Genomic DNA, 26,612 nt, shown 5'->3' with positions numbered 1-26,612 from the left:
GTCCTAGGTTAGTGTTCTAACCATTGAACCATCTTGCCAGTGCCAGAAATATACTCATATCTAAATGGTGTGTGTGTGTGTAAGTTTGACACTTACTCCCTTCTGGATTGAAGTAAAGCACATATCACATTCCTATGAACGTCCATCACTCCTAACCTGCAGATACACCTGTCTCTCTTAAAAGTCCAAATGAATCCTTGGTGCAAATAGACCCAACTCCTGGTGAAAGAATCATAGAATATCAGGGTTGGAAGAGACCTCAGGAGGTCATCTAGTCCAACCCCCTGCTCAAAGCAGGACCAATCCCCAATTAAATCATCCCAGCCAGGGCTTTGTCGAGCCTGACCTTAAAAACTTCTAAGGAAGGAGATTCTACCACCTCCCTAGGTAATGCATTCCAGTGTTTCACCACCCTCCTAGTGAAGAAGTTTTTCCTAATATCCAACCTAAACCTCCCCCACTGCAACTTGAGACCATTACTCCTTGTCCTGTCCTCTTCTACCACTGAGAATAGTCTAGAACCATCCTCTCTGGAACCACCTCTCAGGTAGTTGAAAGCAGCTATCAAATCCTCTCTCATTCTTCTCTTCTGCAGACTAAACAATCCCAGTTCCCTCAGCCTCTCCTCATAAGTCATGTGTTTCAGACCCCTAATCATTTTTGTTGCCCTTCGCTGGACTCTCTCCAATTTATCCACATCCTTCTTGTAGTGTGGGGCCCAAAACTGGACACAGTACTCCAGATGAGGCCTCACCAATGTCGAATAGAGGGGAATGATCACGTCCCTTGATCTGCTCGCTGTGCCCCTACTTATACATCCCAAAATGCCATTGGCCTTCTTGGCAACAAGGGCACACTGCTGACTCATATCCAGCTTCTCGTCCACTGTCACCCCTAGGTCCTTTTCCGCAGAACTGCTGCCTAGCCATTCAGTCCCTAGTCTGTAGCTGTCCATTGGGTTCTTCCGTCCTAAGTGCAGGACCCTGCACTTATCCTTATTGAACCTCATCAGATTTCTTTTGGCCCAATCTTCCAATTTGTCTAGATCCCTCTGTATCCTATCCCTGCCCTCCAGCGTATCAACCACTCCTCCCAGTTTAGTATCATCCGCAAATTTGCTGAAAGTGCAATCCACACCATCCTCCAGATCATTTATGAAGATATTGAACAAAACCGGCCCCAGGACCAACCCCTGGGGCACTCCACTTGACACCGGCTGCCAACTAGACATGGAGCCATTGATCACTACCCGTTGAGCCCGACAATCTAGCCAACTTTCTACCCACCTTATAGTGCATTCATCCAGCCCGTACTTCTTTAACTTGCTGACAAGAATACTGTGGGAGACAGTGTCAAAAGCTTTGCTAAAGTCAAGAAACAATACATCCACTGCTTTCCCTTCATCCACAGAACCGGTAATCTCATCATAGAAAGCGATTAGATTAGTCAGGCATGACCTTCCCTTGGTGAATCCATGCTGACTGTTCCTGATCAGTTTCCTCTCATGTAAGTGCTTCAGGATTGATTCCTGTGCATTCAGGCTGAGGTTGAATTTCGTCCTACCGGTTGTGTAGGAATGAGTTCTACTGAGACCTCCAAACTAATATAGCCAGCCTTATGTCCCATGGTAGGTTATGATCTGATGCAACTAATCGAACTACGACTAGTTACCTATTTAACCAACCTGGAATTTAAGGTGTGTGACAGCTAGCCTCCATACGTGTAACTTTATTCCAGTCTCCATAGTGTCTTTCAATCCTCCCTCATCTTTGTTGTAGTGGGAAATAAATATCAGGATTCTGTAGTACATAATAAAACAGTGTGCGTATTATATAGTATTGTACATCTTCCGTAAATGGGTCTGAAAATAAAGTCTTTCAGTTGCCTTGAGGCCAGCTTGAAATTAGTTTTGATCTTTATCCGTGACTCTTAGATCTGGGGAAAACTGAGAGGGGATGTAACAATTTTCAAGTATGTAGAAGGTTGTTACAAGGAGAAGAAAGAAAAAAACATTTTTTCTTAACCTCTGAGGATAGGACAAGAAGCAATGGGCTTAAATTGCAGCAAGGGTGGTTTAGGTTGGACATCAGGAAAAACTTTCTAACTGTCAAGGTGGTTAAGCACTGTAATAAATTGCCTAGGGAAGCTGTGGAATCTCCATCATTGGAGATTTTTAGGAGCAGATTAGACAAACACCTGTCAGGGATGGTCTAGATAATTAGTCCTGCCACGAGCGCAGGGGACTGGACTAGATGACCTCTCGGGGTCCCTTCCAGTTCTATGATTTTATGATCAAGCAAAATAGTCTGCTTTGGAATTCTGTCATTAAATTAGGGAGTAGTTCTTGAAACCTGGTGGTGAGATTCAAAAAAGTTTGGATAATGTTTTTTGTTGCCTTCTTTAATATTTACTGAAGCTGCTGTTTTAAGTACAGGACTGGACAAGAAATTGCTAAAATACTCCGAGATGGGCTGCTGTCATGGTCTGTCCAGCATGATCCGAAGCAGAAAATACTGGAAAATCTCATAACAGATTTTATGAAATCTCGTGAGATTTCAGCCCAGCTTTGCAGACCCAAGAGATTTGGATAGTCCAGAGAAACAACCAAAATCTCCACATGTAGAATGTGTCCAAGATATTGGAACTAATATTCGACACTAGAGCTGACTGAATGTTTTGCAACAGAACATTTTCCCATTTGGAAAATGCCAATTAGTGAAAAGCGAAACATTCTGTGAGAACATGTTGATTTTGTGTGGTTTTAAAAAAAAAATCAAAACAAAGCATTTTGATAACATTTTGATTTTTTACTTTAAAACTACTTTTCATTTCAAAATGTATGTTATGTTCTAAATTACAATATCACTTTTCCAAAAGTCAAAGTTGAAGCAAAATATTTCAATTGACCTGAAGCTCTTTTGTCCCCCCAAAATTTCATTTGGCTGGAAATTTCTAAATTCATGGTTTTGTTCTGATTGGGAATGAAAACACATTTGAAAATTAGTAGAATTTCCCAGGAAATGGAAGGCCCTGTTTCCCCAATGACTACCCCACACACACACACTGCCAGTGGATCACAACAATTCGAAGGGGTCATGGCTTCTCTCTTACATCTCAAATGAAATGATCTATTCACATTGTACCAAGAATAAATTCCATCTGCTAGGTTCTTTATCAGTGGCATGTTAGTGAGGTGATCATGAGTTTATAGTAATAGAGTTCATACATATTTCTTTGTTTTCCCCCAGGTTTGGAAAAGGCCATGGAATAGCCAAAGAACGTAAGACCCTGAAATGCACATAACTCTAACTTAGTGGGGACTTTGGAAACATCCCTGAAGATGAGGTTATTCCGGCGAAATTATGGCCCATTGAAGCTGGCTTTGGTGGGTGTGGTCTTTGTGATCTTCCTCTTCATAATACAGAAGGATGTTGGGAATGGGGACCACACCGAGGAGCCCTGGCTGAAAAACATTGTCGAGAAGAAAGACCAAGTAATTGACATGATGATGGGGGCAGTAAATAACATTCGCGACTCGATGCCAAAGCTACAGATCCGGGCTCCGGCTCAGCAAGAGGTGCCTTTGCAGAGCAGCAAGTCCTGCCTTCCAGGCTACTATACCCCAGCTGAACTGAAACCACTGATGGAACGACCGTCCCAAGACCCCAACAGCCCAGGAGCTGAGGGCAAAGCTTTTAAAAAGGACCAGTGGACACAGCAGGAGACCAAGGAGAAGGAGCGCGGCTATGAGAAACACTGCTTTAATGCCTTTGCCAGCGACCAGATCTCTCTCCAAAGGGCGTTGGGACCTGACAGCCGACCTCCAGAGTAAGAACTCCCCTTTCCTCCTCTTATGCCTGCTGTAAAAAGCAGCACAAAAATCAGTACCGCAGGAGAGATGGGATCTGTAAACCAAGTCTTGGACTGAGGCCACATCTACACACACAAGCTGCACCAGTATAACTTAAATCTGCTTTTTAAACCCATGTAAACTTTAATTTGGGTTCATCATTAATCTGTTCCTAACTGATTTAAGTTAAACTAAAATAAGAATGGCCATGTGGCCCTTTGCACCTGCTTAACTAAATCGCTTTAAAGTAACACCTGAAAGTTGCACTGGTTTCAACTGATGGAGACCAGCTCTAGATCCAGTGGAGAGGGGAAGTCTTTCTGATGGCTATCCTCTCCAGAGCCTGATTCTTCGCTGCCTTGCATTTTATCATTTATATTTATGCACAATGAATGTGAAAAATGTTACACCCATTTCGCCCAGGTGTAAATGATGACACGAGTGCAAGGCAAGAGAGAGTTATAGTTTAGGTTTCTTTTTTCAAAGCAAGCCAGAGGAATTAACCTCACATCTTCCAATTTAAGAGCATGGAAGATGTGTGGACTGCATTAAAAAATCTCACCCCCATCTCTGCAGTCTGAGTGTTCTCTGCATTACAGCAGTGACACAATAGGGTTTTTTTAAGTTCTCTAAGCTTCAGAAAACTCACGCTTTATCTAGCATCTTTCCTTTCTTAGGCCATCGCTAGGGTTTTTACTGTAGCTATTACAGGGTCCGGGCAGCTAGTTTGAGTCTCATTGACATTTCATTTGCGTTTCAGTTTTGATTTTAGGTGTAGCCTGGCATTCCCTTCCTTCTTAGATAATCACAAACGCCACCAAAATGTTTTTCTGAAAAGGAGTTTTTTTATGTTCAACCAATGTATATAGAACTTGCGCCGTTCCTTTCACAGACAGCTGCATCTCTACCACTCATTTGAATGCTAAAGTTGCTACCGTAAATACTGGCCAGGGTAGATGAGGTTCTGAACGGACACACGCCCTAACTCATGGCATTGCTTCAGAAAAGTTCTATTGTGCATGAGGTGACTTTAGTTACTCAAACAAACTCCCCTAGATGCAGAGTCATTGCAACTCCCAGATCTGCAACTGAGTTCCACACTCTGAGACATCCAGCATCCTCCCATTGACCTGTGGCAGTTGTGCGCACACACACTGGAGGGCAGAGTTCAGCCCGTAGGCACCAGTCCGGCTTGGTATATGTGGGTAGAGCCAGGTGTGTGAGAGATTTCCAGGGGCCTGTCTCGATTACAGAAGTTACACTTGTGCAACTAAATCAATTGTACCTGAATTTGAATGAATCGAAAGCGGTTTAATCTAGGTTTAAATCAGTTTAAGTGCTTCTATATAAGTGGCTTGCACTAGTATATCTAGATTGGTCTTTTTTTCTTTTTTCCATTTGTTACCCCAGTGCAACTTTTGCAGCGTAGACTAGGTCTATGCCCGACAAGGATTAAAGTCAGGGAGAACGCTGATTTAGCTAACTGCCTTATCTAGGACTGGCCAGTTACTGATATGAAATAGTCCCTATCCACATGATTGCTTGACTGAGTTTTATGGAGGGGTTTTCTTTATAACAAGACTCTGGGGTTTTTATTCGGTCTTTTAGTTGTGTATCATACATTCATTTGCCTTTCCAGGCCTTGATCTTCCTCAGGTAGAATTCTAGTTCCTTGCCTTCCAGAATATAGCCGTCTGCTCGGCCACACTGTCCAGGTCTGGAGGCGAGGCAAGCAAGCAGCTTTCCCTGCTGGAATTGCTCCTCCAGGCTTGCTGCTGATCTTGGCGTTGTTCTTCTGCTTGTCATATTTCGTCTGGATCATCTTTGAACACTTCTTGTTTAAGATTTCCTCCTCTTCAGGAGTCAGTTTAGCACCCTTCTTGCGTCCGAGGGGCAAGGCATAGTGGGCTTCATACCACTGCGGTATGGGGTACTGTCAATGAGAACGATGCAGTTCTTCACCAGGATCTTTGTCTGCACCGGGTCATTGTTGGAACCATTGTAGACCACATCAATGATTCTGGTCTTATGGGTACAGCATTCAGAGCCCCAAGAGAAGTTGCCAACATCCAGGGAATACTGAGAGACTGTGGCCATAGTTTGACTACCAGCTCTGATTAGTAGACGCCATTGGGACAAAGGGAGATCACAAGAAATCTCCCTACAGCAGACTTAAAGTGAAAGCCTAGGGCACTAATTCTTTCCTTCCACCCTCCTCTTCTGTCTCCTTCCTCCTGCTGCCCTTTGTTAAAAACCAGCCAACATAAGTCTCCCAGTGCAGATATAGACCTCCCATTAAAGAAAAAGAAGTCTGCCTACTTCAAAAACATTTAATTCCCTGTTCTCAGACTGCCCTTGGCTTTGATCGATTTTTCCCTTTATTCCTAGGAAGCCCTGCCCTAATTTTTCTTTCTTAGCTGAGTGGAACAGCCCCCTACCTTCCTGCTATGGCTAAAGGAGTCAAATGTGCCAGACTTGGCTTGACCTTCCTGTGGTCTCAAGCCAGGCACTCTGAGATTTCAGCCTGCCCCATTGCCGGGAGGTGGGTTAGGAAAGGCTTTATAGGGAGGGCATCCAAGAAAACAGCTTTGAATAGTGGTTCGAAGCCCAGACCCGGTTTGCAGACTGTGTTTCCCAGCAGGTAATTATCTTTGCCTAGCAGGTGTGGCTATGACAATGGAAGGTCGCTGAGTTCTGGAAGGGAAAAGCACAGGAACGGTATTCAGTCAACCGAAAAGGAATAAACCAATTTAAATGAATGTGAAAAGCACTCCAGAACCGAAACATAAATCGGCTAGCTAGAGAAATTGGCTCTGCTGCTCAGCTGGAAGGGGCCGTCATTGTTTGATTTCAAGGCCGACGCAGAGCCTGATCTGCCATGTGGAACGCTTCCCCTTTTGATGTGCAGCTGAAGTATGTAGGATGTAAGAGGGCTGTTCACACGCCCTCCAGAAAGTTCAGAACAGGGCTCGTATGCAGTTGAATCAAAAGAGGGGGTTGGGTTTTTGGTTTTTTGGGGTTTTTTTTTTTCCCACGCTAGGCCCAAAGTATTTCAAGACTTGTTTTGGTGCCATCCTTAAGAGCAGCCTATCCCAAATGTCATGGATATTGAACTGGCTGTAGCTAGGAGCTAACTATTTTCTTATTCTAAAAAGAGTACAATTCTATTTACATATTCTCATATGTATACTATTTACATATGCATTGTATTGACTGAACAGTGAAAGATTTTCAGATGTATAGTATCTTTGGGATACCTGAAGTGGTACCTTAAAGGGACCAGATTCTTCCCACCCCCCTTCAAACAATGTTGAGCACTTGCTATCAGAAAATCAGGCCACTTTAAAAGGTTTTCTCTGAGGCACCCAAAAGCACTAGACATGTGGCAGGAGGGGTGGTGAGGGCACTAGCCTAGGACTCAGGAGAGCTGGGTTCTAGTCCCTTCTTTGTCAGAGACTTCCTGTGTGACCTTGGGCAAGTCACTTAGTATGTCTGTACCTCAGTTCCAATCTGTACAGTGGAGTGTTGGCAGGCTAAACAGACTAAAAGACAGAGGTGCTCCAAAGCTAAAGTAACAGAGGGCATGGAGGATGGGCACTTTGGCAAAGCTTAAACCTTGGAGGTTGCAGCCTGGCTGTTTAACTGCTTTAGGAACCTGGTGTAAACACATTAACACACTTCACAGTGATTGTTAAGGGGGTTTGTAAACCTTTCCCACTGGAGGAGCGGGGTTGGAAACAGGATATAGAGCCAAGCCCACGTTGAGAGCAGATACAAATGAAATGGGATGGCTATAAGACGGCCTACAGGAAGGGAAGGAGTCTCTGTCTGTTTGGCAAAAACCGCCACCATGTTTGTCACCGAACCTTCCCCTCTGGTTGGTTGTGTTGGAGAAGCTGTGAATTGAGTGAACCACTGAAAAATGAGGTCCCCTTTCAGTCCGGAGTGATTCTTCAGTGCAAGCTTCTCCTCCCACTGCACCTGTTACACACACACACACACACACACGTTTTCAGAGCTCAACTCCCGTTGTGGCTGCTTAGTGGCCTTGCACATTAATGAGAAAAGATGCCCTTCTATTAATTACTTGCATTGCAGTCATTCCTGGGAGCCCCACTCATGGTTTCTGTCCCCAAAAGCTTGGCAATCTAAGTATAAGGCGTGATGAGGGCTGGATGTTGTCTCTGAACATTGGGGATTAAACATCTCGGTAAAGAAATATCAGGAGATGTTCAACTTGCCACCAGGGAGCATCACCCATGTTGGATTATGCATTGCAAATATGCATGTGAAGATGTCCTGACTGGGTCCGCTGCCGGGAGTGAGTGCGGGAATAGAATTGGTTGGGAATCTCTTTGACTAAACGATTTTTCGTCAGAAAATTCCAATGCATTGACACCCCTTTTTTTTTTTTTTTTTTTTTTTTTTCAGAAATGCATCCATCTTGATGACCCTTTGGTTCGGGCACCCCGCTAGGGTTTGGGAGACCTAGCTTCAAATCCCTGCTCTGAATCAGGGACTTGGGCCTGCGGGAACATGGATCCCTGCTTTGCCTGGTTTAGAACAGTGATATGAACCTGGTTGTCCCATATCCCAGGGGAGCGCTAACCACTGGGCAGTCCTGAGGCAGGTCTCATCTTTTGAGAAACTTCGCAAAAGGTCTCTGTTTTCTCCGGTTGTAGAAGGAGAACTTTTTTGAACTCTTGAATCTTTGCAGGACAGGAAAACCTGCCCAGCTCTGTCTGGGTCCTCTGAATCTAACCACACAGGCTGCTTGAGCTAAAAGGTCAGGCCTGCGAGCTTGTAGACAGTAGCAGACCCATAAAGCTATGAGGTCCAGGCTCTGGAGAGCGACTAAGCCAAGAGCAGCCAGGGCATTACAAACGCACTCACTAACTAGGCTCAATTTCTCTCGTAGATGCATTGATCAGAAGTTCAAACGCTGCCCGCTGTTGCCCACCACCAGTGTCATCATCGTGTTTCATAACGAGGCCTGGTCCACCTTGCTCCGCACTGTGTATAGCGTCCTGCACTCCTCCCCTGCCATCTTACTAAAGGAGATCATTTTGGTGGACGACGCCAGCACAGATGGTGAGTTAGGGCCTTGGAACTAGTTGAGGGAAGCAGAGTCTGAAATGGGAAGAGTCTCTGGGGGTCTCCTGCTCCCTCAACCCAATACCATTGTAATTTAGGTACCTCATCACCATATCTCATGGACATTAAAGGATTTAACCCTTGCAGTAGCCCTCTGAGAGATGGCACTGGGGCGCAGAATAGATTAAGTAACTTGCCCAAGGTCACGCGCACAATCTGTGTCTGAGCCCAATATTGAAACCAGGTCTCTGGAGTCTCAGTGCAGTGCTCTGTCTATGAAACCTCCTTCCTGAGCACTGGCCTGCTAAACCCAGGGTTGTAAGTTCAATCCTTGAGGGGGCCATTTACGGATCGGGGGCAAAAATTGGGGATTGGTCCTGCTTTGAGCAGGGGGTTGGACCAGATGACCTCCTGAGGTCCCTTCCAATCCTGATATTCTATGATTCTACACAGCAATCTCTTAGATCCCTGGCTGCTAAAAGGCCCCTTCTCTCCCACTGGAAGGCTGGGGCCTGGTTTCTCAGTTACTTTTCCTGCATGTGGAGCAGGGCTTAAATAGGATTGGCATGGGGGAAAACTCCCTTTATTCCAGGACTGTGCGGGAGCCAACCCATTTCCTGGTGTAAGCTAGAGCAGCCCTGGGAAGTAGAGCATATAGAATAGCCCTGGTGCATGCACTGTACATGTGCCCCTATACTGGGGCTGGCAGCAGCATTGGTGTAGAGCTCTTATTAGCTCTATTGGCTAGAGAAGCTGCCTGTGCAAAGGACGCTCTTAGCCAGGCTGTTTTGCACCCACTTAAAAGCCATAGCTGCCCAAAAAGGGATTTACTTTATGGGCCTGATTCCAAGTTACATTAAGAGCTCTAATCTCTGAGGCTGGCCTCTAGTTAGTCTCAAGTGGCTTCTCTTTCAGCTTCTGTGATGCACAGCTGGGTGTGAAAATGAGACAAGTCCACCTGCAGTAGGGTACTCAAGGAAACGTAACCATACAGCACCATCTATTGCACCAAACTCAAGTGAAACTGGTCATCAAAGGGCCAAAGAGAGCTCTGTCCCTAAAAGCCTTCCAGCACAATTGCAAATAATTCCCATTAAACTACAAGGACGTTCCCTCGGGGCGGTGAGGCTGGAATTTTTGATTGGCCAGCAAAAAGGGGGGAAAAAACCTCCACGCATGCAGCTGACGGTATTAAAGAAATGGTGAGAGATGACTCCAATAATAGTGAGCTCATTTCCACCCAGCAGCAACAAAATTGTTCCCAAGGTGCCAGCTTTTTTCCAAGCTGGGCTGCAAAGAGTTGATTCCCAGACAAGACCCAGCCCACCAGAGGGGACTCAGCTAAAACAAGAGTGCAGGAGTTCCTAGTGGTTCAGCCAGGGAAAGCTTCCAATAAGGCTACCCCAGAAGAGCTGCTTCCCACTGTCCCTGGGGGTCCTGTTCTGCTTGTTACTGCAACATGCATGCACAGCAAGCCTCATTAAGGCATGCATCCCTGAGGGGGCAGGCCTCCCAATTGTTCTCCAGTCTCGGCCCTTTAATTTTTTTTCTGTAGCTGTTTTCAGGGCTTTATTACAACCTAACTTAACCCATCTGTAACAGACGCAGTAGCATCTGCCTGAGATTGCAGAGAGCCTGAAACAATAACTCAGACGTGTGAACTGCCCCATTCGCTTCAGCAGGTGCGGACTTGGGTGATACTTGAAATATCAACGCTGTTAAGTGTTTTGCTGCTCGCCAAAGCGTGAAAGGAGAGGAAGTATTCTATTCGGAAGAGCTACAGAATCTATTCTGACTGTCTATTTTGGGCCTTTAACAAGAAGTGCCAGATTTTGAAGGGGGTTAGTTCCACTTTCCTCAAAGGAAGCTTAGTTCCCAAATGTCTGTGGAATGCTGGGTTAATTATGGATGGCATATTCCACTGATGAAGTCTGCTCAGCAATTGGCAAATGAGCTAGGCTATGTAACACTCCCTGGAAAGGAGACTTGCAAACTTCATTTTTCTTTTGGGCAGGTGAAATGAGTCACAGGTTCCTACCTATGATTGTGGAGGTGGGGGCTAGGGAGTGAAGGTCCTATTTTTGGCCTAGAAATCCTGACCAGGCCTTATTTTAGGTTAAATGCTGCTTTCAATTTCCACATGCAGGGGAGGTGCAATTCCAAAGAGTTGGTAACATTCAGATGATCCCCTTTGTATATGTGGCGAATTCCTTGATTCTTCCCCTTGGTTGCACTGAATTCTGGGTTTGTTTGTTTTTGTTTTTGTTTTTTGTTGTTTTTTTTAAATCTGGTCTCTGCACATACCTGTCTGCAAGTAACAACCTGGGAACCCCTCCCACATCCTGTAAACAGAACACATTATGCTTTCCATCCTTGGCAATTACTCACTTGCAAGGCAAGCTGCCATTTAGTGATCTAAAGTAGTTGCAACCAAGGCAAACTAATCACATGGTTCAGCATCAGATCTGCCTGCAGCTTAGATCTCGGAGAAGATCAAGCTTTGACCAAGTGGTGGGGGTGAGGATAAACAAATATCTTCAGTTTGCTGCATGTGAATGGGCAGCCACAGAGACCTCCACACAGTGCAAAGCCAGTGTGGAAGCGAGGGTTGCCACCTTTCTAATTGCTAGTAACTGGATCCCTGAGGCCCTGCCCCTTGCTCCGCCTCTTCTAAGAGGCACTGCCCTCATCACTTGCTCCTCTCTTTTCCCCCCTCGCTCACTGGATCATCTCTACTTCCCTCCCCACCCCTGGCTGGGCTCCCTCATCTCCCAGGCTGGGCCAGGAGCTACTGCAGGTAGGAGCTGGGCCCAGCTGAGCGAGGTGGATTAATGACACAGCCCCGCGGTAACCGGACTTTTGGTGTCCAGTCAGTACATCTGACCAGACGCTGCCAGGTCCCCTTTTCGACTGGACTTTCCAGTTTAAAAAACAGGCACCTGGCAACCCTAAATGGCACCCAGACACAGAAGCCAAAAACAGGACTGTCGGCGTAAAACCCAGACAGGTGACAACCCTAACTCCCTTTTGAGCATCATATAGGGCCGAGGGGTCCTTAGTTTGCGGATCTGTGTTTATATGAACACCATGTGGGCATAGATAGAGAGGAGGTGAAGTTTATATTATGATTTGCTTTACTCTGTCTGTGGGGTGGCTTTATTGCATTGTTTTCATTTGTATTACGGTAGGACCTAGAAGCTCCAAGCCCCACTGTGCTAAATGCTGTGTAGACAGACCCTGTGCATGTGGGGATGTGACTGCGGCCATTCGCTGCCGTTGGTACCAAGAGCGCTAAATTAAAGCTAGCACAAGTATGGATACGCATGCTGCAATCACACCTCTGATTGCAGTGTAGCTAGATCCATGGTAAGACACAGACCCTTCCCCGAAGAGCTTCTCGTCTAAAAGCATAAAACAAAGGGTGAGTGGGGAAACTGAGGTAGGAAGTGAATCACCCATGGCAGGGCCAGAAATAGAACCTAGGTCTACTGGATGACTCTGTCCAGTGTCCTAGCTGAACGTTACCACCCCCATGTCCACCAGCAGGCAGGCTGGTTAAAAAGTTTGGCGAGAGGACAGGTATGTACCATGTGTGGTGATTCCCACTCGGTGCTCAGAAGAAATTTAAATTTTGCGACATGGGATGCTCTTTTTGTTGTTACACTCTTCAGGGAAGTGTTCCTCCATGCACCAGTAATGGACCCCTCGTGCTGACAATGCAAACAAAATCAAGTCAGTTGGCTGATGCATGTCCCCTGCTAATCCAGAGCTGTTTCCAGCCTCCAATGACCTCTCTACGCTCTTAATTTAATGGGTGAAAAACTGGATCTCCCTAAAGACAGACCTGGCATTTGACACTTTAGCACTTGGTTATAAAGCTTCCAACTCCTCTTTATCAGTGGATCTCATTTCCCGCTCACCACCCAGCCTGTTTAAAAGAGCGCTGTAGACTGTCCTGTGAAATATCATGTCTCGTGCAGTTTTTATGTGCTATCCAGTCGCCTTGCTAGCTCAATGGCCTCTATTGTGCTGGTGTCTTTTTATCCTGGGGAAAAGGATGTTGATAGGATGGCGAAGGCTTTATTTTCTTTCAGCACCAAGTAGGACTACATTTCCCCCACCCCACCCCCAACTGCATCACCCACTTTACAGCCTAATTCTGTTGCGGATGGTTTTTACCAGCTGGGTTAGCTTCCTGCATTTTAGCAGCGATTGTTATTTATTACAGGAGCATCAAGCGGCTTCCCCATGGCACTAGGTGCTGTACAAACCGTGAAAAAGGCCCTGCCCCATAGAGCTTAGTCTAAATAGTCAAGTGAAAGGACTGGAGGAGAAACAAAAAGGCGCAGAGCAGGGAAGTGACTCTCCCAGCTGGCCACAAAAGCTGGAGAAGGAATCCTGACCGGCAGGCCAACAAACTTTGCAAAACCTGCTTGAACGTGGATTGTGCTTTCTGTTCTGCCACCGTTTCCTGTTGTGGCCCAGGCCCTGGAGCTGTGGACTTGGTCGTAACCAGTAACTTGAGTGCCTTTCCCACAGCTGCTTTGCTCTGACATTTACAGAAGAGCAAACGGTGCTTCACCACTTCCTGTCTAGCCTCGCAGCAGCAGACTCTCTTGTCGCCGTTCACGTGAGCTTGAATGTCCTTGGGGGAGCCAATGTGCCAAGGTCAGACGTTAGAGTTGCTGGAAGAGTGTAATTCCCTGCTTTGTTCCATAATGTGACTGGATCTGAGATTCCATTTTCACTCTGCAAATGCCTAGATTCGATCTAATCATTTCCTTTCCGCAATCATTACGGAAGATGATCCAGCAGTAAGGTCTCTAGTCTGAGATTCTAGGATACCTGGGTTCAATTCCCTCCTCTGTCATAGGCTGCCTTGTGTGACCTTGGGCAAGTTCCTTATCCCTATTGTACAGATAGGGAACTGAGGCTAACAGCACTGCCTTGCCTCACACAGGTGTGGGAGAATAAATACATTACCAATTGCAACGCCATTTGAGATCTCCTGATGAAAAACACTATATAAAACACAGGCATTGTTGTTATACTGGGATAATTAAATACATTAAAGGTTATGAGGTATCCAGATTCTTCAGGGATGGAGGCCATGTTAATATCTAAGGTAGATATTATCCCCTGAAATGTTAATTGGGGAATGTTTCCTGGCTGCATGTTGAAGAGGCTTGGGTGACCTGATCTTTCTTTCTTTCTTCTTTCTTTCTGTTGGGGATGAGAGTAGCTTTGTGCACCTGCATTTCTTAGACCTGCCTCTCACCGAGTAAGCCAAGATATTTCACAACGTTCCTCTTTCTCCTTAATCCCTTTCCTTTTCTTTGCTGAGCTCATCCTCTGGTGCCTTTTGTGTCATGGTAGCATCTGGCTGGAGGGAAAAACCTAATTCTTTCTCTTTTGTGCACTCGACTCTGAACCTGAGCCTGTTCTCTAAGCAAGTCACACTCCTCCCATCCCCAATCTGCTTGGTCATGATGAAGTTTTAACTACAGGTCAAGAGAATTTTTTAGTTGTATTGTTGAGTCCCAGACTAATCTCTTTGATGGGAGAAAGCTGGAGAGATTATAGCTGCAGGAAGAGCTCCATAGTTCAGATTGCAGAGTGCATTTCATTGCAAGGCCCGCTTTCATTTTAACAAATAAAAAATCCTTTTTTGGTGGAGGAATGTCTTTTTTTCCCCATGTTTAGTCTCAAGCTAGTCATGAATCTTAGTGGGGAGGTGGGAGAAAATCAAGGAAATTGTCTGGTCAGTGAGCTCTGCAGAAAAGATTTAATTCTTTTTTTTTTTTTTTCTTCCTGAGGAAGTGGGAAAGAGAGTCTCAGCTGTGGGGGAAACCAACTTTTAAGAAGTTGGCGTTTGTCATGGATTTAGTCCTCTCTGTGAGGCTCAGATCTAGGATCAGCCTGGTCAATTAATATGTATTTTGGGGTTTTCAGAGCTTCAGGTTGTGTTGATGCAAGTGCTGTATGCGTCAATCCCACAGTGTGTTCTGCGTATATCACTTGCTGCCTTTGCAAAGTGCTTTGAGATCTGCAGACCTCCTGAATTATGACCCCTGCTCACTTTCCGTGCATGCGATAAACTCTCCCTTTCAGACTATTTAAAAGACCAACTGGATCTCTACGTGAAGCAGCTGCAGATCGTGAGAGTTGTGCGGCAGCAGGAGAGGAAAGGGTTAATAACAGCACGACTACTCGGTGCTGGTGTCGCGAGCGGAGAGGTGCTTACTTTCCTGGATGCTCACTGTAAGTATAGCTGGGCCTTTCTGCCTTGAGTCAGCTTCAGGACCCCAGGTGTGGCTTTTAGCTGCTTTTGAAAATGTTACTTAGAAATTACATTTCTTTCCTAGAAAGAAACCATGCAACTTACATTCCCCCCACTTTTTGGTTCTTTTCAGTCAGGCCCAGCCCGAGCCCAAATTGCACACCAGGCAAGGAGCATCTTTGGCACGTGCTCCCCTCCCCCGTTTGTTAAACTTTTGAATGCCTTATTTTTTTATCGTATGTGTGGCTCGTTTCAGTTCCGCAGTCTTAGAAAGTCATCAAACATCCCATGTTGAGTATGGGAAAAGAAGCGTGTTGCATAGATAGGGGTTCAGTTGATACCTCTGGCATCTCATTAAATATGTCCATTATTCGTCGCTACTGACACTCTCTCCGCGTTTTAAAACACAGGTACGCTTTCACAATTACACAATAAAACAAAGTTCGCAATATCACAGCTGGGCTCTTGCTTCACTTCCCTTCGTTCTGTATCTCACTGACTGGCGACACCCTGCCCCTTATATAGGCACACGGGCGTGTCTGACATTTTAGGAGGTTCAAGGAAAATGTAGTTCTCAAAGTCTGGAAGGTTGTACGAAGGTGCACATACAGAATACGTGAAACATCTTACTTCAAACATTCTATTTTCCCCTTTGTCACTAACAAGAAAAACAGAACCCCAAGCCCAGCACCAGGCGACCGCCTGGATCACCTGTCCCTAAATCCAGCCCTGTTTTCGGTCATGCCAGTTGGATAGTTACTTACATCAAAACTGGAGGTTTGTGTTTTTTCTGGGTTTTTTCTTTTCTCCTTGTAACAAGGCATTTGTGTTTGGAGCGGCCTGGGTTACTCGGGCTGGGGGGGTTGATTGTTTTTGCCTGTTTTCCTGTAGATAATCGATAGTCACACAGGGCCTCACGCAGACTGAGCAGTGCTTTATTCTGCAAGACAGCCAGTCAGTTGCAATGCAAGCCGAAACCAAAAGCTGTTCCTACGTGAACCCTTTTTGTCAATTGTATTTGAATGGGATTTCTTGCAGCGTAAAGTGCTGTTCTCTGCACGTAAGGCTAGCTATATCTGGACCACCGTGAAATGACAGCATTTTCCTGAAAATACAGTGTGTTCTGGCTGTTTTCTGCCCCCTTCTTAAGAGGCTTGAGAATCTTATTTCTCTCCAACCAGGGTGAGACAGGTCTCACCAGAAGATTTCATTCATCATTTGTATTACGTTGGTGTCTAGATGCCCCACCAGAAATACGGAGACATTGTGTCGAGAGCTAGGTAAACACCGTAGGCCATTCCTATTAAGCTCATGCTTCATTCTTTCGTTGAATCTGGGACCATAGGGAGAGACGGGGCCTGCCTTAAGAGCTTGCAATCTAACCAGTAATGATGAAATCCCACCTTTATGGTCCTCTTCCTCGCTGCTTCTTAGGCGAGTGTTTCCATGGCTGGCTGGAGCCTCTCTTATCCCGGATTGCAGAGGAACCCACGGCCGTGGTGAGTCCAGACATCACCACCATCGACCTGAATACCTTTGAGTTTTCCAAGCCAATCCAATATGGGAAGCAACACAGTCGGGGAAATTTTGACTGGAGTTTGACCTTTGGGTGGGAGGCCATTCCTCCTAAGGAGAAGCAGAGAAGAAAAGATGAGACCTCCCCTATCAAGTAAGTGCAAAATGAATATGCCTGTGGTATATTGCTGTCTTCTGAGACCACTGCTTATCGTGCTGGCCAGTATTGTCTCACTGGTTCGATATGCTCCCCCGTCTGTCAGCAGCCGTCTGTTGTCTCTTGTCTTAGTCTGTAAACTCCTCCGGGCAAGGACTTTTATTCTGTGTTTATACAGCGCCTGACACAACGAGGCCCTGTCCATGACTGGAGCTTCTGGGTGTTATGCTAACACACTATTTTTCTTTGTGGGTACATGATACAGTACCGCACGCAATAGCTAGGGTGACCAGATAGCAACCGTAAAAAAAAAACAGGACGGGGTGGGGGGTAAGAGGCGCCTATATAAGAAAGTCCCCCAAAACAGGACTGTCCCTTTAAAAACAGGACACCTGGTCACCCTAGCAATAGGCAGTCATGGAAAGGAGTGCTTGGTCCTACTTGTCAGTCTAAGGGTGTAGTTAACAAATACTAGAATAATTCTGTGTGTGGAGCAGTTTTGTTTTGTTTTCTTCAGGCTGCAAGGTTTTCTTCTTAGGGCTGGTCTAAGCACAGATATATCCGTCCAGTCAGGGATGTGATTTTTGATTTATCACTTAGAGTTATCCTTAGGCTTGGAAGGGTTAGTTTTTTGTCGGCAAATGTCAGTAAATGTCAATTTCACCATACATACCGAAAAAATATTTCCCTCAATAATAACTGAAATTTACAGAAATAAAAAAACAAAATGCTGCTTGAGAACTTACTAAAGTTTGATTTAAGGATATTGAGTGTGTATTTTTGACATGTGGTGGTGACAATTTGTGTGTGTTACTGTTATAAAGCTTTAACTTTCTGAATCTTGGCATCTACTGTCATTAAATAATTGTGTAACACGCACCCCCATGGTTCCGCTCCCCGGAATTTTGCAGAACTGTGAAAATTTAAATTGATAAAAATCGGAGGGGATGCGTAGCAATAAACATCTATATTATCCGTAGAATTTTTTTTTAAAAATCTAATAACTCGGTTTGGCAGACTACAGGTACAACCCCTAATGGAGACAGTAATGTTGACACAAAGTTGCTTATATACCAGTATAGATTATTCCCTTTCCCCTGTAGGAATAAGCTATACACTGGTATAAAGGTGCTTATATCTCAGTAACAGCATCCACACTCGAGGGGTTATACCGCTTGGTCCAGTGATGATGGCGGTACCCTAAGAGATGTGTGACCTAGTTTCAATTCCCTGCTCCTCCACGGGTTTCCTGCATGACCTTGGGCAAGTCACTTAGCCTCTGTGTCTCAGTTCTCCATCTGTGCAATAGGGATAATGGTATTGCCCTACCTCACAGGAGTGTTGTGAGAATCAGTATATTAAAGTTTGTGAAGCGCGTTGAGATCTACTGGTGAAAAGAGCTAGGTGGTATTATACTGGGATAGTGAAAGTGGTGCAACTTTCTAGTGCAGACAAGCCCTCGGTCTGTCTGAGGTTCATTCAGTGGTGTGGCCTGTTTTGTTAAGAGAGGGCAAATTTGACCTGCAAATATTGTCCTCGATATTGGCGGGTATTGGAGTGGACCAAACTCTTTTTTTGACAGATAACGTGTGGTGGTGGCTTTTTGCGGGGCTTTGGGGGTTTGTTTTTTCTCTCTTGGTTTTTTGTCAGCCTTTTTCTGAATTTGGAAAATCTTTGTTTAAAAAAAAAAATACCCATTAATTTATTCACGATTTTTAAAATATTTGTGGGGTTATTTTCATTTTTTGATTTCTCCTTTCTTTTTTCCAGTCAATTTTTAAGATCAGGTCCCCACCCCCCATTAAAAAAAAAAAGGCAGGGAAGGAGAAAACAACCAATTAAAAATTACGGGAGGGTTGCACCCTGCAAAATGAAATTTTAATTAAGCTTTTTTTACCAAATTGTTTGGGTTTTTTGATCTTTTTTTACCCAACTAGCTCTAGATGGTATTTGTCCTTTTTCTTGGGGAGAAAAGAGGCAAAGACAAACACCGTCTACCTACCATGCAACATGTATCTTTGTGGGAAGGGGTAGCCCCTCGACCCCACCCTTCCTAATACGCCCTACAGCCAAGCTCTCATAGAGGGCTGCTGAGTTTGGGCGTGTCATGTTTTGAATGTGTCAGATGCTGAGTGCCTAGCTCAAGGTACCTCAGGGCTGACTTTGAGAGGCGCCAGCAAAGCTAGCCAGGGGTTTTTCAATGAAACACTTTTCTGTCTGAGAAATCTGATCTGTCAAAACCAAAACTTCTAATGGAAACATAGTAGTTTTGATGAAACATTAGTCAGGAAGGTGTCTAATATCCAATATGGAATTTTTTTGAGGGGTTGGGGGGGCTCCTACCCCAGAACAGCCAATAGCCTGATTCAGAGCAGTGACTTAAACCTGGATCTCCCACATCCCAGGTAAGTGACCGAACCACAGAGCTGTTAGCTCATGTTTTTTGATGGAAAATTTCAGAGAGCTTCATCGTTCCAATGCAAAACTAAAGCACATTTCAGAACCTCAGATTTTCACAAAACAGAATTCTTGTTTTCTAGCTCAGATCTAATGCTGAGATGCTTCGGACTGGCTTGGCCCTGCAGGCCCTTGAATTATCTGAAAATCAGGCCTGAAAACAAACCTCCAAAGCCAGTGGCAGCTCCTGGCAGCTTGGCTTTTTGTTCATATACCATGTACAGCCTCTTAACTGAGTGTCAGGATGTCCCCTTAGGGTGCTTGGCTCTTAGGCCTTGAATAGCTTCCCCTTCCCAGTGTAAGGCAGCTACATCAGACACTGTTGTGTGTTCTGTTTGGGTTAGCTGAACGGAGTGGGGTGGCTGGTTAGGAGGATATCTCTAGTTGGGTTTGAATGAGAGAGAGCCATTATGAACTTGATTTCTACGAATGAAAGTGTCACCCACACACCTCCTGGGTGGGGTGTTCTGTCCCATCGGCGGGGAGGGGGAGAGGAAAAGTTTGCTCCTGCTCTACACCCTTAACTAAGCCAGTTGGCTTTTAGCTCATGTGGTAGAGGCTCGTGCATTAAGCTCTGGAGATCCCCGATTTGATCCTGCCCACCGACAACCTGGGTCTGTCAGCGTTTTACAAAAGGAGCTCTTAATCACCTCAGGCTCCAGACAGACCTTGCTTTCTGGCAAAGTCTCTCATTAAGAGCGTAATTGCTGTGTCTTTTTATCTTTCCACTTACCTCAAAAAACCCTGTCATCTGAACGCACTGTCAGTACCTGAGTTGGGAAAAGGGGGCGATCTGCCCGTTCAGTCTTATGAAAAGGCCCTTTTCCTGTTTGAACAGAGGGAGCATTAAAGATTAGTAGGAATTGCTGTCCCGCCAAAACAGGAGAACCTGCTTATTGTGATACGGAGACTTGACTTAAAACTTATTGTGTTTTATTTCTTTGCCAGTGAGATGGTATTGGTCAATTTCCAATTAATTCTAGTAGGCTGGAGGCAGCATGGTCTAGTGGCTAGAGCACAGGTCTAGGAGACTTGGGTTCAAATCCTTGCTCCGCCACTGACTACCTGTGCGATCTTGGACAAACCACTTAAGCCTTGTTTACACTAGAGAAGATTTGCCTGTAAAAGATCTAGCAGAGAAGTAGCTTATACAGGCAGAAGAGGTATTTTACCAGTATAGTTGCTGTCATTCAGGGAGGAGATTTAACTATACCGCAAAAGATCTCCTTTGGCCAGCGTAGCCTGTGTCTAGACTAGGACGGTTTGCAGCATAACTATACAAGCAAAAACGACAAGGAGTCCTTGTGGCACCTTAAAGACTAACAAATTTATTTGGGCAGAAGCTTTCGGGGGCTAGAACTCACTTCATCAGATGCATGGAGTGGAAAATTCACTCCTTGCACCTGATGAAGTGGGTTCTAGCCCATAAAAGCTTCTGCCCAAATAAATTTGTTAGTCTCTAAGGTGCCACAAGGACTCCTTGTTGTTTTTGCTGATACAGACTAACGCAGTTACCACTCTGAAACCTATACCAGCAAACCTTTTCTAATATAAACTAGTATCAGTTCTACACCTTAAACTTATGCTGGCATAGCTGTCTCAGTCTGGGACGTAAGGAAGTGTGATTTGCGACTGATGTACTGGTAAAATCACAGTGTTGCTGATAGGTTTCAGAGTAACAGCCGTGTTAGTCTGTATTTGCAAAAAGAAAAGGAGTACTTGTGGCACCTTAGAGACTAACCAATTTATTAGAGCATAAGCTTTCGTGAGCTACAGCTCACTTCCTCAGATGCATATCGTGGAAACTGCAGCAGGCTTTATATATACACAGAGAATATGAAACAATACCTATTCCCACCCCACTGTCCTGCTGGTAATAGCTTATCTAAAGTGATCATCAGGTGGGCCATTTCCAGCACAAATCCAGGTTTTCTCACCCTCCACCCCCCCACACAAATTCACTCTCCTGCTGGTGATAGTGTTGCTGATATAACTCATTTTGTTCAGAAGGGCTGGAATCGTCTATCTTGCCCAAAGCACAGTTTTGCCAGCATGAGGTCCGTCCACGGTGCTAGCGTAGGATACCGGCAAACCTTGTCTCATGTCGACCTGTCCTCTGCCTCCGTTCCCCATTTGTAAAAGGGAGGGGAGCAGCACTGAAGTGCTGCAAGGATAAATACAATAAAAATACAACAGCGACAGGGGCCAGATAAGTTCCTGAGATTGGGTTTTTTCTTTGTTTTTGGTAACTTACCTTTGACATTTTAAAGTGCATTGCTCCTGAAGCTCCATAGAAAAGAGTCTTTTGTCTCCTTCAAACCCAGCCAGCCTGCTGCCCAGTTGGCACAAGCAACTGTAGACGATAGTCACCTGTCTCTGCCCCTTCAGAAACAGAATAACCTTGAAGTCCCAAGTGAAGACATTCAATGCCTGCTCTTGGCCCTTTCCGCGATAGCGAGACAAAGCCTGGCCTCTGGCCTGGAGTACGGCTCCGCTTTGTGGAAAGGTCAGACGGGAGAAGTTTCTTTCTTTCTCAATAAAGGTCCCTTTTTTTCCTGTGGACTGGTAACTTGGCTTCCAGCTGCCTCTAATCTCCGCTGGCTCCTCTCGGCGAGAACACAGCAGTTCAGTAAGTTTTTTATAAAAGCCAGTTTCGGTTCCACCCCACCCCCCATTTAAAGTTGAGATGTAACAGATTATAAAGGGAGACAAAAGGAGACGCTTAGTTCTGAGTACCTGGATTTCCTTTCTGCTCTGACATTCAGTAATGATACTCAAGGCTTCTTCTCTTCCTCCTGAATCAGATCAGCCCCTGGGTCCTGCATCCACTCGGTGTCGCAGCTGCTAGCTGCTCCCTTGACTTCTCTCTGTCTTAGGTACTTACATGACCCTCATTACCGGACGATCTGAGCGCCTCACAGTCCCATGTATTTTTCCCTCCCAACACACCTGTGAGGCAGGGTAGCACCATTATCCTCATTTGTGGATGGGGAACTGAGGCGCAAAGATCAAGTGACTTGCCTAAGGTCAGATAGGGAGACAGTGGCAGGGTGGGGAATTGAACCCAGGTCTTCAGAGTCTCCAGGTTAGTATGCTATCCACTGGATCCTCCTCCTTGTCTGGACGATAATCCCTTATCTGAAGTATTTTGCAAGAGGCTTCTGGCGGTCTGTTCTAAGGGTTTCTTTGTTATCCTAATGTCTCCACGCTTGTGACTGGCCTGCTCAAGACATTTTTCCTGATCACAGGAGGACACCGCAATACCAGGGCTCAGAGTTGTGAATGTGAAGATTATTTAACATCTCAGTGTAGCTATCCCCATCTGCAAACTGGGGATATTTGCATCATCATGGCAAATCCCAGAGGGTCCCTGGAATGGGGTTGGGGGCCAGGAGGTCATGGCCCCATCACTTTTTACCAGCTGTAAGGGCGAGTGCCTGGGGGGCGGGGCCTTGTGGGGCAGGGGCAGCACAGGGGCGGGACCATGTTTCAGGCACCAGTGGGGGGCAGAGGGGGGGGCCCACACTTCAGTCACCCCAGGCCTCCCTACAGATTTGAGTGCCACTGTATTGATCTCTAGCCAGATCCCTAAGACAGTCTGGCTGTGTGTTCAGTTTGTCCATCCTTGGTGACCTTATTGCCCTACTGAAGCTTTTGGGATGCTGGCTGTATAGCAGCCTTCCTTGGTAAACGTGTTCCTTGGTCTTCTGTCCTAATATGTCCATACCAAGAAAGGTGCCCATGCCAATACCAAACCAATGCTGACGGAGGTAGTTGCTGGGTTCAGCTTTGAATATCCTCATTTCTGATCTTGTCCTGCCACTTCCTATGGATATTTGTCTTGCAGCAGGATGAATGGTGGGGTTTGCCCAGATTGCTAAATTAACGTTTGTGATGCACCAAGTATGTTCTCTTGACTCTGCTTCTGACTCCCCTCAGGTCTCCCACTTTTGCTGGCGGCCTCTTTGCGATCTCCAAGTCCTATTTTGAACACATTGGTTCCTATGATGACCAGATGGAGATCTGGGGCGGGGAGAATGTGGAAATGTCCTTTAGGGTAAGAGCCATGTGAAACAGTGTGTGGGGGGGGAGGGGAACAGTTAACTTCTAGCAGGATTAAAACTAGGGGGCCCACGCACTTTGTTGCTTCTGTAGGCCCATCGTATTGCAAGAGTTATACCAAGAGTTCCCCCACAAACACATATGGTCCCTGTGTGTTTCCTATTTTTCCCCTCTTCTGATTTTCTGAAATTCTTCCCCCCCCCCCCCCCCGCAATCAATAGGATTGTGCCCACTGATGCCTAAAACATTCCCTGAAATTCTGGCATTGATCAGATGTAGCATTCAAAAGTTATCACGTTACGGAGAAATGCCAGTGAGTTGAGTATAAGGCCTCATAACCTTGGCCAACAAAATTCCTTAACTGTGGGCTTTGGACTACTGCAATACAAATAACAAAGCTCAAAGTACATTATGCCAGATCTCAACCCAGTCCAGTTCTGACCTTCAAACTATGGAAGAAAACACTTTGGACATAGGAAACATTCTTTTTTCCTCTTTGATTGATGTGTCCGGGTTTGTCTGACTAAAGCTCCCTTTGAAATCCACTGGATGGGCTGCTTCCCCCTTGTGTAGGTTTGGCAGTGTGGTGGTCAGCTGGAGATCATCCCTTGCTCGGTGGTTGGGCACGTGTTCCGCTCCAAAAGTCCACACACCTTCCCGAAAGGAACTCAGGTCATCTCCAGGAACCAAGTGCGCCTGGCAGAGGTCTGGATGGACGACTATAAGGAAATCTTCTACAGAAGAAACCAGCAGGCCTCGAAGATGGCCAGAGAGGTACCAACCCCAGTTCCATAAAGCATCTCACAAGTAATCAAAGCATCTTTGATGTGTTTCTGTATGCAGGGAAACTAGTTGGTTGATTCCTCTTGGCAGTGCCAGGCTTCTTGTAGTGTCATGCTTAAGGCGCTGGTCCTATGAAGAGAACCACATGGATGGACCCATCTGCCTGTGCAGAACTCCATAGAAGTCAACTAGACTCTGTGCAGAGTCAGTAGCCAACCCATGTGGGATCTGGATCAGTAGCAGAGCTAGGTTGTAGAGCTGGGGGGCCGATGGGTTATTGGAGGGATAGCTCAGTGGTTTGAGCATTGGCCTGCTAAATGCAGGGTTGTGAGTTCAATCCTTGAGGGGGCCATTTAGGGATCTGGGGAAAAAATTGGGGATTGATCCTGCTTTGAGCAGGGGGTTGGACTAGATGACCTCTTGAGGTCCCTTCCAACCCTGATATTCTATGATTCTATGGTAGTACAACCTTCAACTATATCTATTGGCTTGAAAAGGTGCCACAAGTACATGTAAAGGCCACCAGGGGGCGCGCACACACACCCCCCCCTCCCTATTAGCTCTGCCACTGTTCAGAACCCAAAGTGAGGATGGCTCCCAAATGCCTTGTGCTGTCTGAGATGAGCCTTCCGATTAGAACCAGTCGGAGAATATTTCAACATAAGGTTTTTCGTCAAAAAATGCTGATTAATTGAAATTTGTTTGCAAAACAGGGTAGGTTTGGACAAACCTCCTGACTCCCCAAAAAAACCCACCGTGGAAAAGCTTCAGAACTATCCATATTTCATTTTGCCGTTTTTCTGAACAAAAAAATTCAGGTTTTCTGGGTCAAAACATCATTAGTTTAAATTTCTAATTAGATTTTAAAAACAGAGCTTTAAAAGAAAACCATTCGATTAACCCAAGCTGAACTTTCTGGGTTTTTTTTTTTAAGTCAAACATTTTTGAGATTTCCACTTTGTCCTGATTCAGGATGGGGGGGAGGGGGGATTTCAAACTCTCAAAGATTCGCTGGAGGGAAAAACAGGTTTTCTCTCTCTCTTCCTCCCTCCCTCCCTCCCTCCTTCCAGTGGCAAGCATCCTGGGAAACATCCTCCTACCTGTGATAAGAAGGGAAGGTGTGTCGTAACTTAATCCCATAAGGTTCTAAGATGAATTACAAATGGAAACTGCCTCTCTGTGATGCTTTAAGGCAAACCTATTAAAGGGAATGCTGGGTTCTGGATTCTTTTGCTGCCCCGTTGAGGCTAGTTTAATTTTTCTTGCATGATTTTGATAGAAAACGTACGGCGACATTACAGAACGGCTCAAACTGAAGGAGCAACTGCACTGTAAAAACTTCACCTGGTATCTACAAACTATCTACCCAGAGATCTTCATCCCAGACTTGACTCCAACCTTCTATGGAGCAGTAAGTGCAGGAGTGCGTCTGTGTTGTCCTGTTTTCTTTTGGTTAACCACCCCCGCAATTCCCTCCTTCTCTAGAAACAAATGGAGATGGTAGCAGCGGTTCGTATGGTATAGAGGCTCCAACGAAGATCAGGTTGCCATTGCACTGAGCAGGCTCCCGACGTGACAGTCCCTGCCCCAAACAGCTTACAGTCTAAATGTCCAAGACAAAACTTGGAGATGAGAAACGCAGACACCGAAAAGGGAAATGACTTTGCCCCAGACCTAGACGTTTTTCTAAAAGATCCGCTGTAGAAATTATTTTGGGGGAGTTCTGTGGTCTGTGCTATACAGAAGGTCCGATCACGCTGGGTCCCTTTTGAGTTTGAAACTTACAAATGAGGGCGTCCCAGCAGGAGCCAGGAATACCTTTCATATGCTTATCGGCACTGCTGCAGCAACAACACTGCTAATTATAGTCACGGCTGGCTCAGTGAGCATGTGTACACGAGCAGGGGAATTGCACCCCTACCTCATAGTGTAGACATAGCCTTAAACAGTGCCCTGGCACTTGGAATCCTCCCTGTTGTTCATGAGCATCTCTGTCAGACTTGGGAAACTTCTGTTCAGTCCCCTGCTATTTCTTCTCCCCCCCTCCCCCCCCCCCGCCTGCCCCCATCCCATTCCCCTTTGTCTCAGGGCTCGTCTACACTAGCTGGTTGTGAGATAGAGAACCCATTTTCCCTTTATTTACACACACAACCTCCCCTCTTCTCCCCCCCGTGGAAAAGGCATTTTGTTTTTTGTTTTGTTTTTTAAAGTGGGCTTTTATTCCTACTGGAACAATCTTACACCAGGACTAACAGCTTCATAGAAAATGTTAAAATGGAAAGGAGCAAATTTTTTTCTAAGACTTCTCCCCATATCTTCCTCCCCAACTAGCTACATGATTGGCAGCTTATGCTCAAGAATGGAACAGTGGAGGGTAAGCGGTGGGGTGGGGGGGCTGTCAGCGCTGAGGAAGG

The 26,612-nt window shown here is 45.7% G+C and overlaps 1 protein-coding gene across 2 annotated transcripts in view; it reads left to right on the top strand.

The window, feature by feature from the left end:
- GALNT6 (polypeptide N-acetylgalactosaminyltransferase 6) overlaps positions 1 to 26,612 on the top strand; it is a 44,497-nt gene that overhangs the window by 10,802 nt on the left and 7,083 nt on the right. For both annotated transcript variants that reach the window (XM_073318597.1, XM_073318598.1), the window contains 7 exons: positions 3,249 to 3,828; positions 8,769 to 8,941; positions 15,056 to 15,205; positions 16,659 to 16,893; positions 23,293 to 23,410; positions 23,989 to 24,189; positions 25,478 to 25,609. In XM_073318597.1, the coding sequence (XP_073174698.1) occupies positions 3,341 to 3,828; positions 8,769 to 8,941; positions 15,056 to 15,205; positions 16,659 to 16,893; positions 23,293 to 23,410; positions 23,989 to 24,189; positions 25,478 to 25,609 (1,497 nt within the window). In that variant the 5' untranslated portion in view covers positions 3,249 to 3,340. The remainder of the gene's footprint in view (positions 1 to 3,248; positions 3,829 to 8,768; positions 8,942 to 15,055; positions 15,206 to 16,658; positions 16,894 to 23,292; positions 23,411 to 23,988; positions 24,190 to 25,477; positions 25,610 to 26,612) is intronic.

Source organism: Lepidochelys kempii, chromosome 20, assembly GCF_965140265.1.
Source record: "Lepidochelys kempii isolate rLepKem1 chromosome 20, rLepKem1.hap2, whole genome shotgun sequence".
NCBI classification, from domain to species: Eukaryota; Metazoa; Chordata; order Testudines; family Cheloniidae; genus Lepidochelys; species Lepidochelys kempii.
Note: the sequence above shows the minus strand (reverse complement) of the source record. Positions and strands in the feature narration are given on the sequence as shown.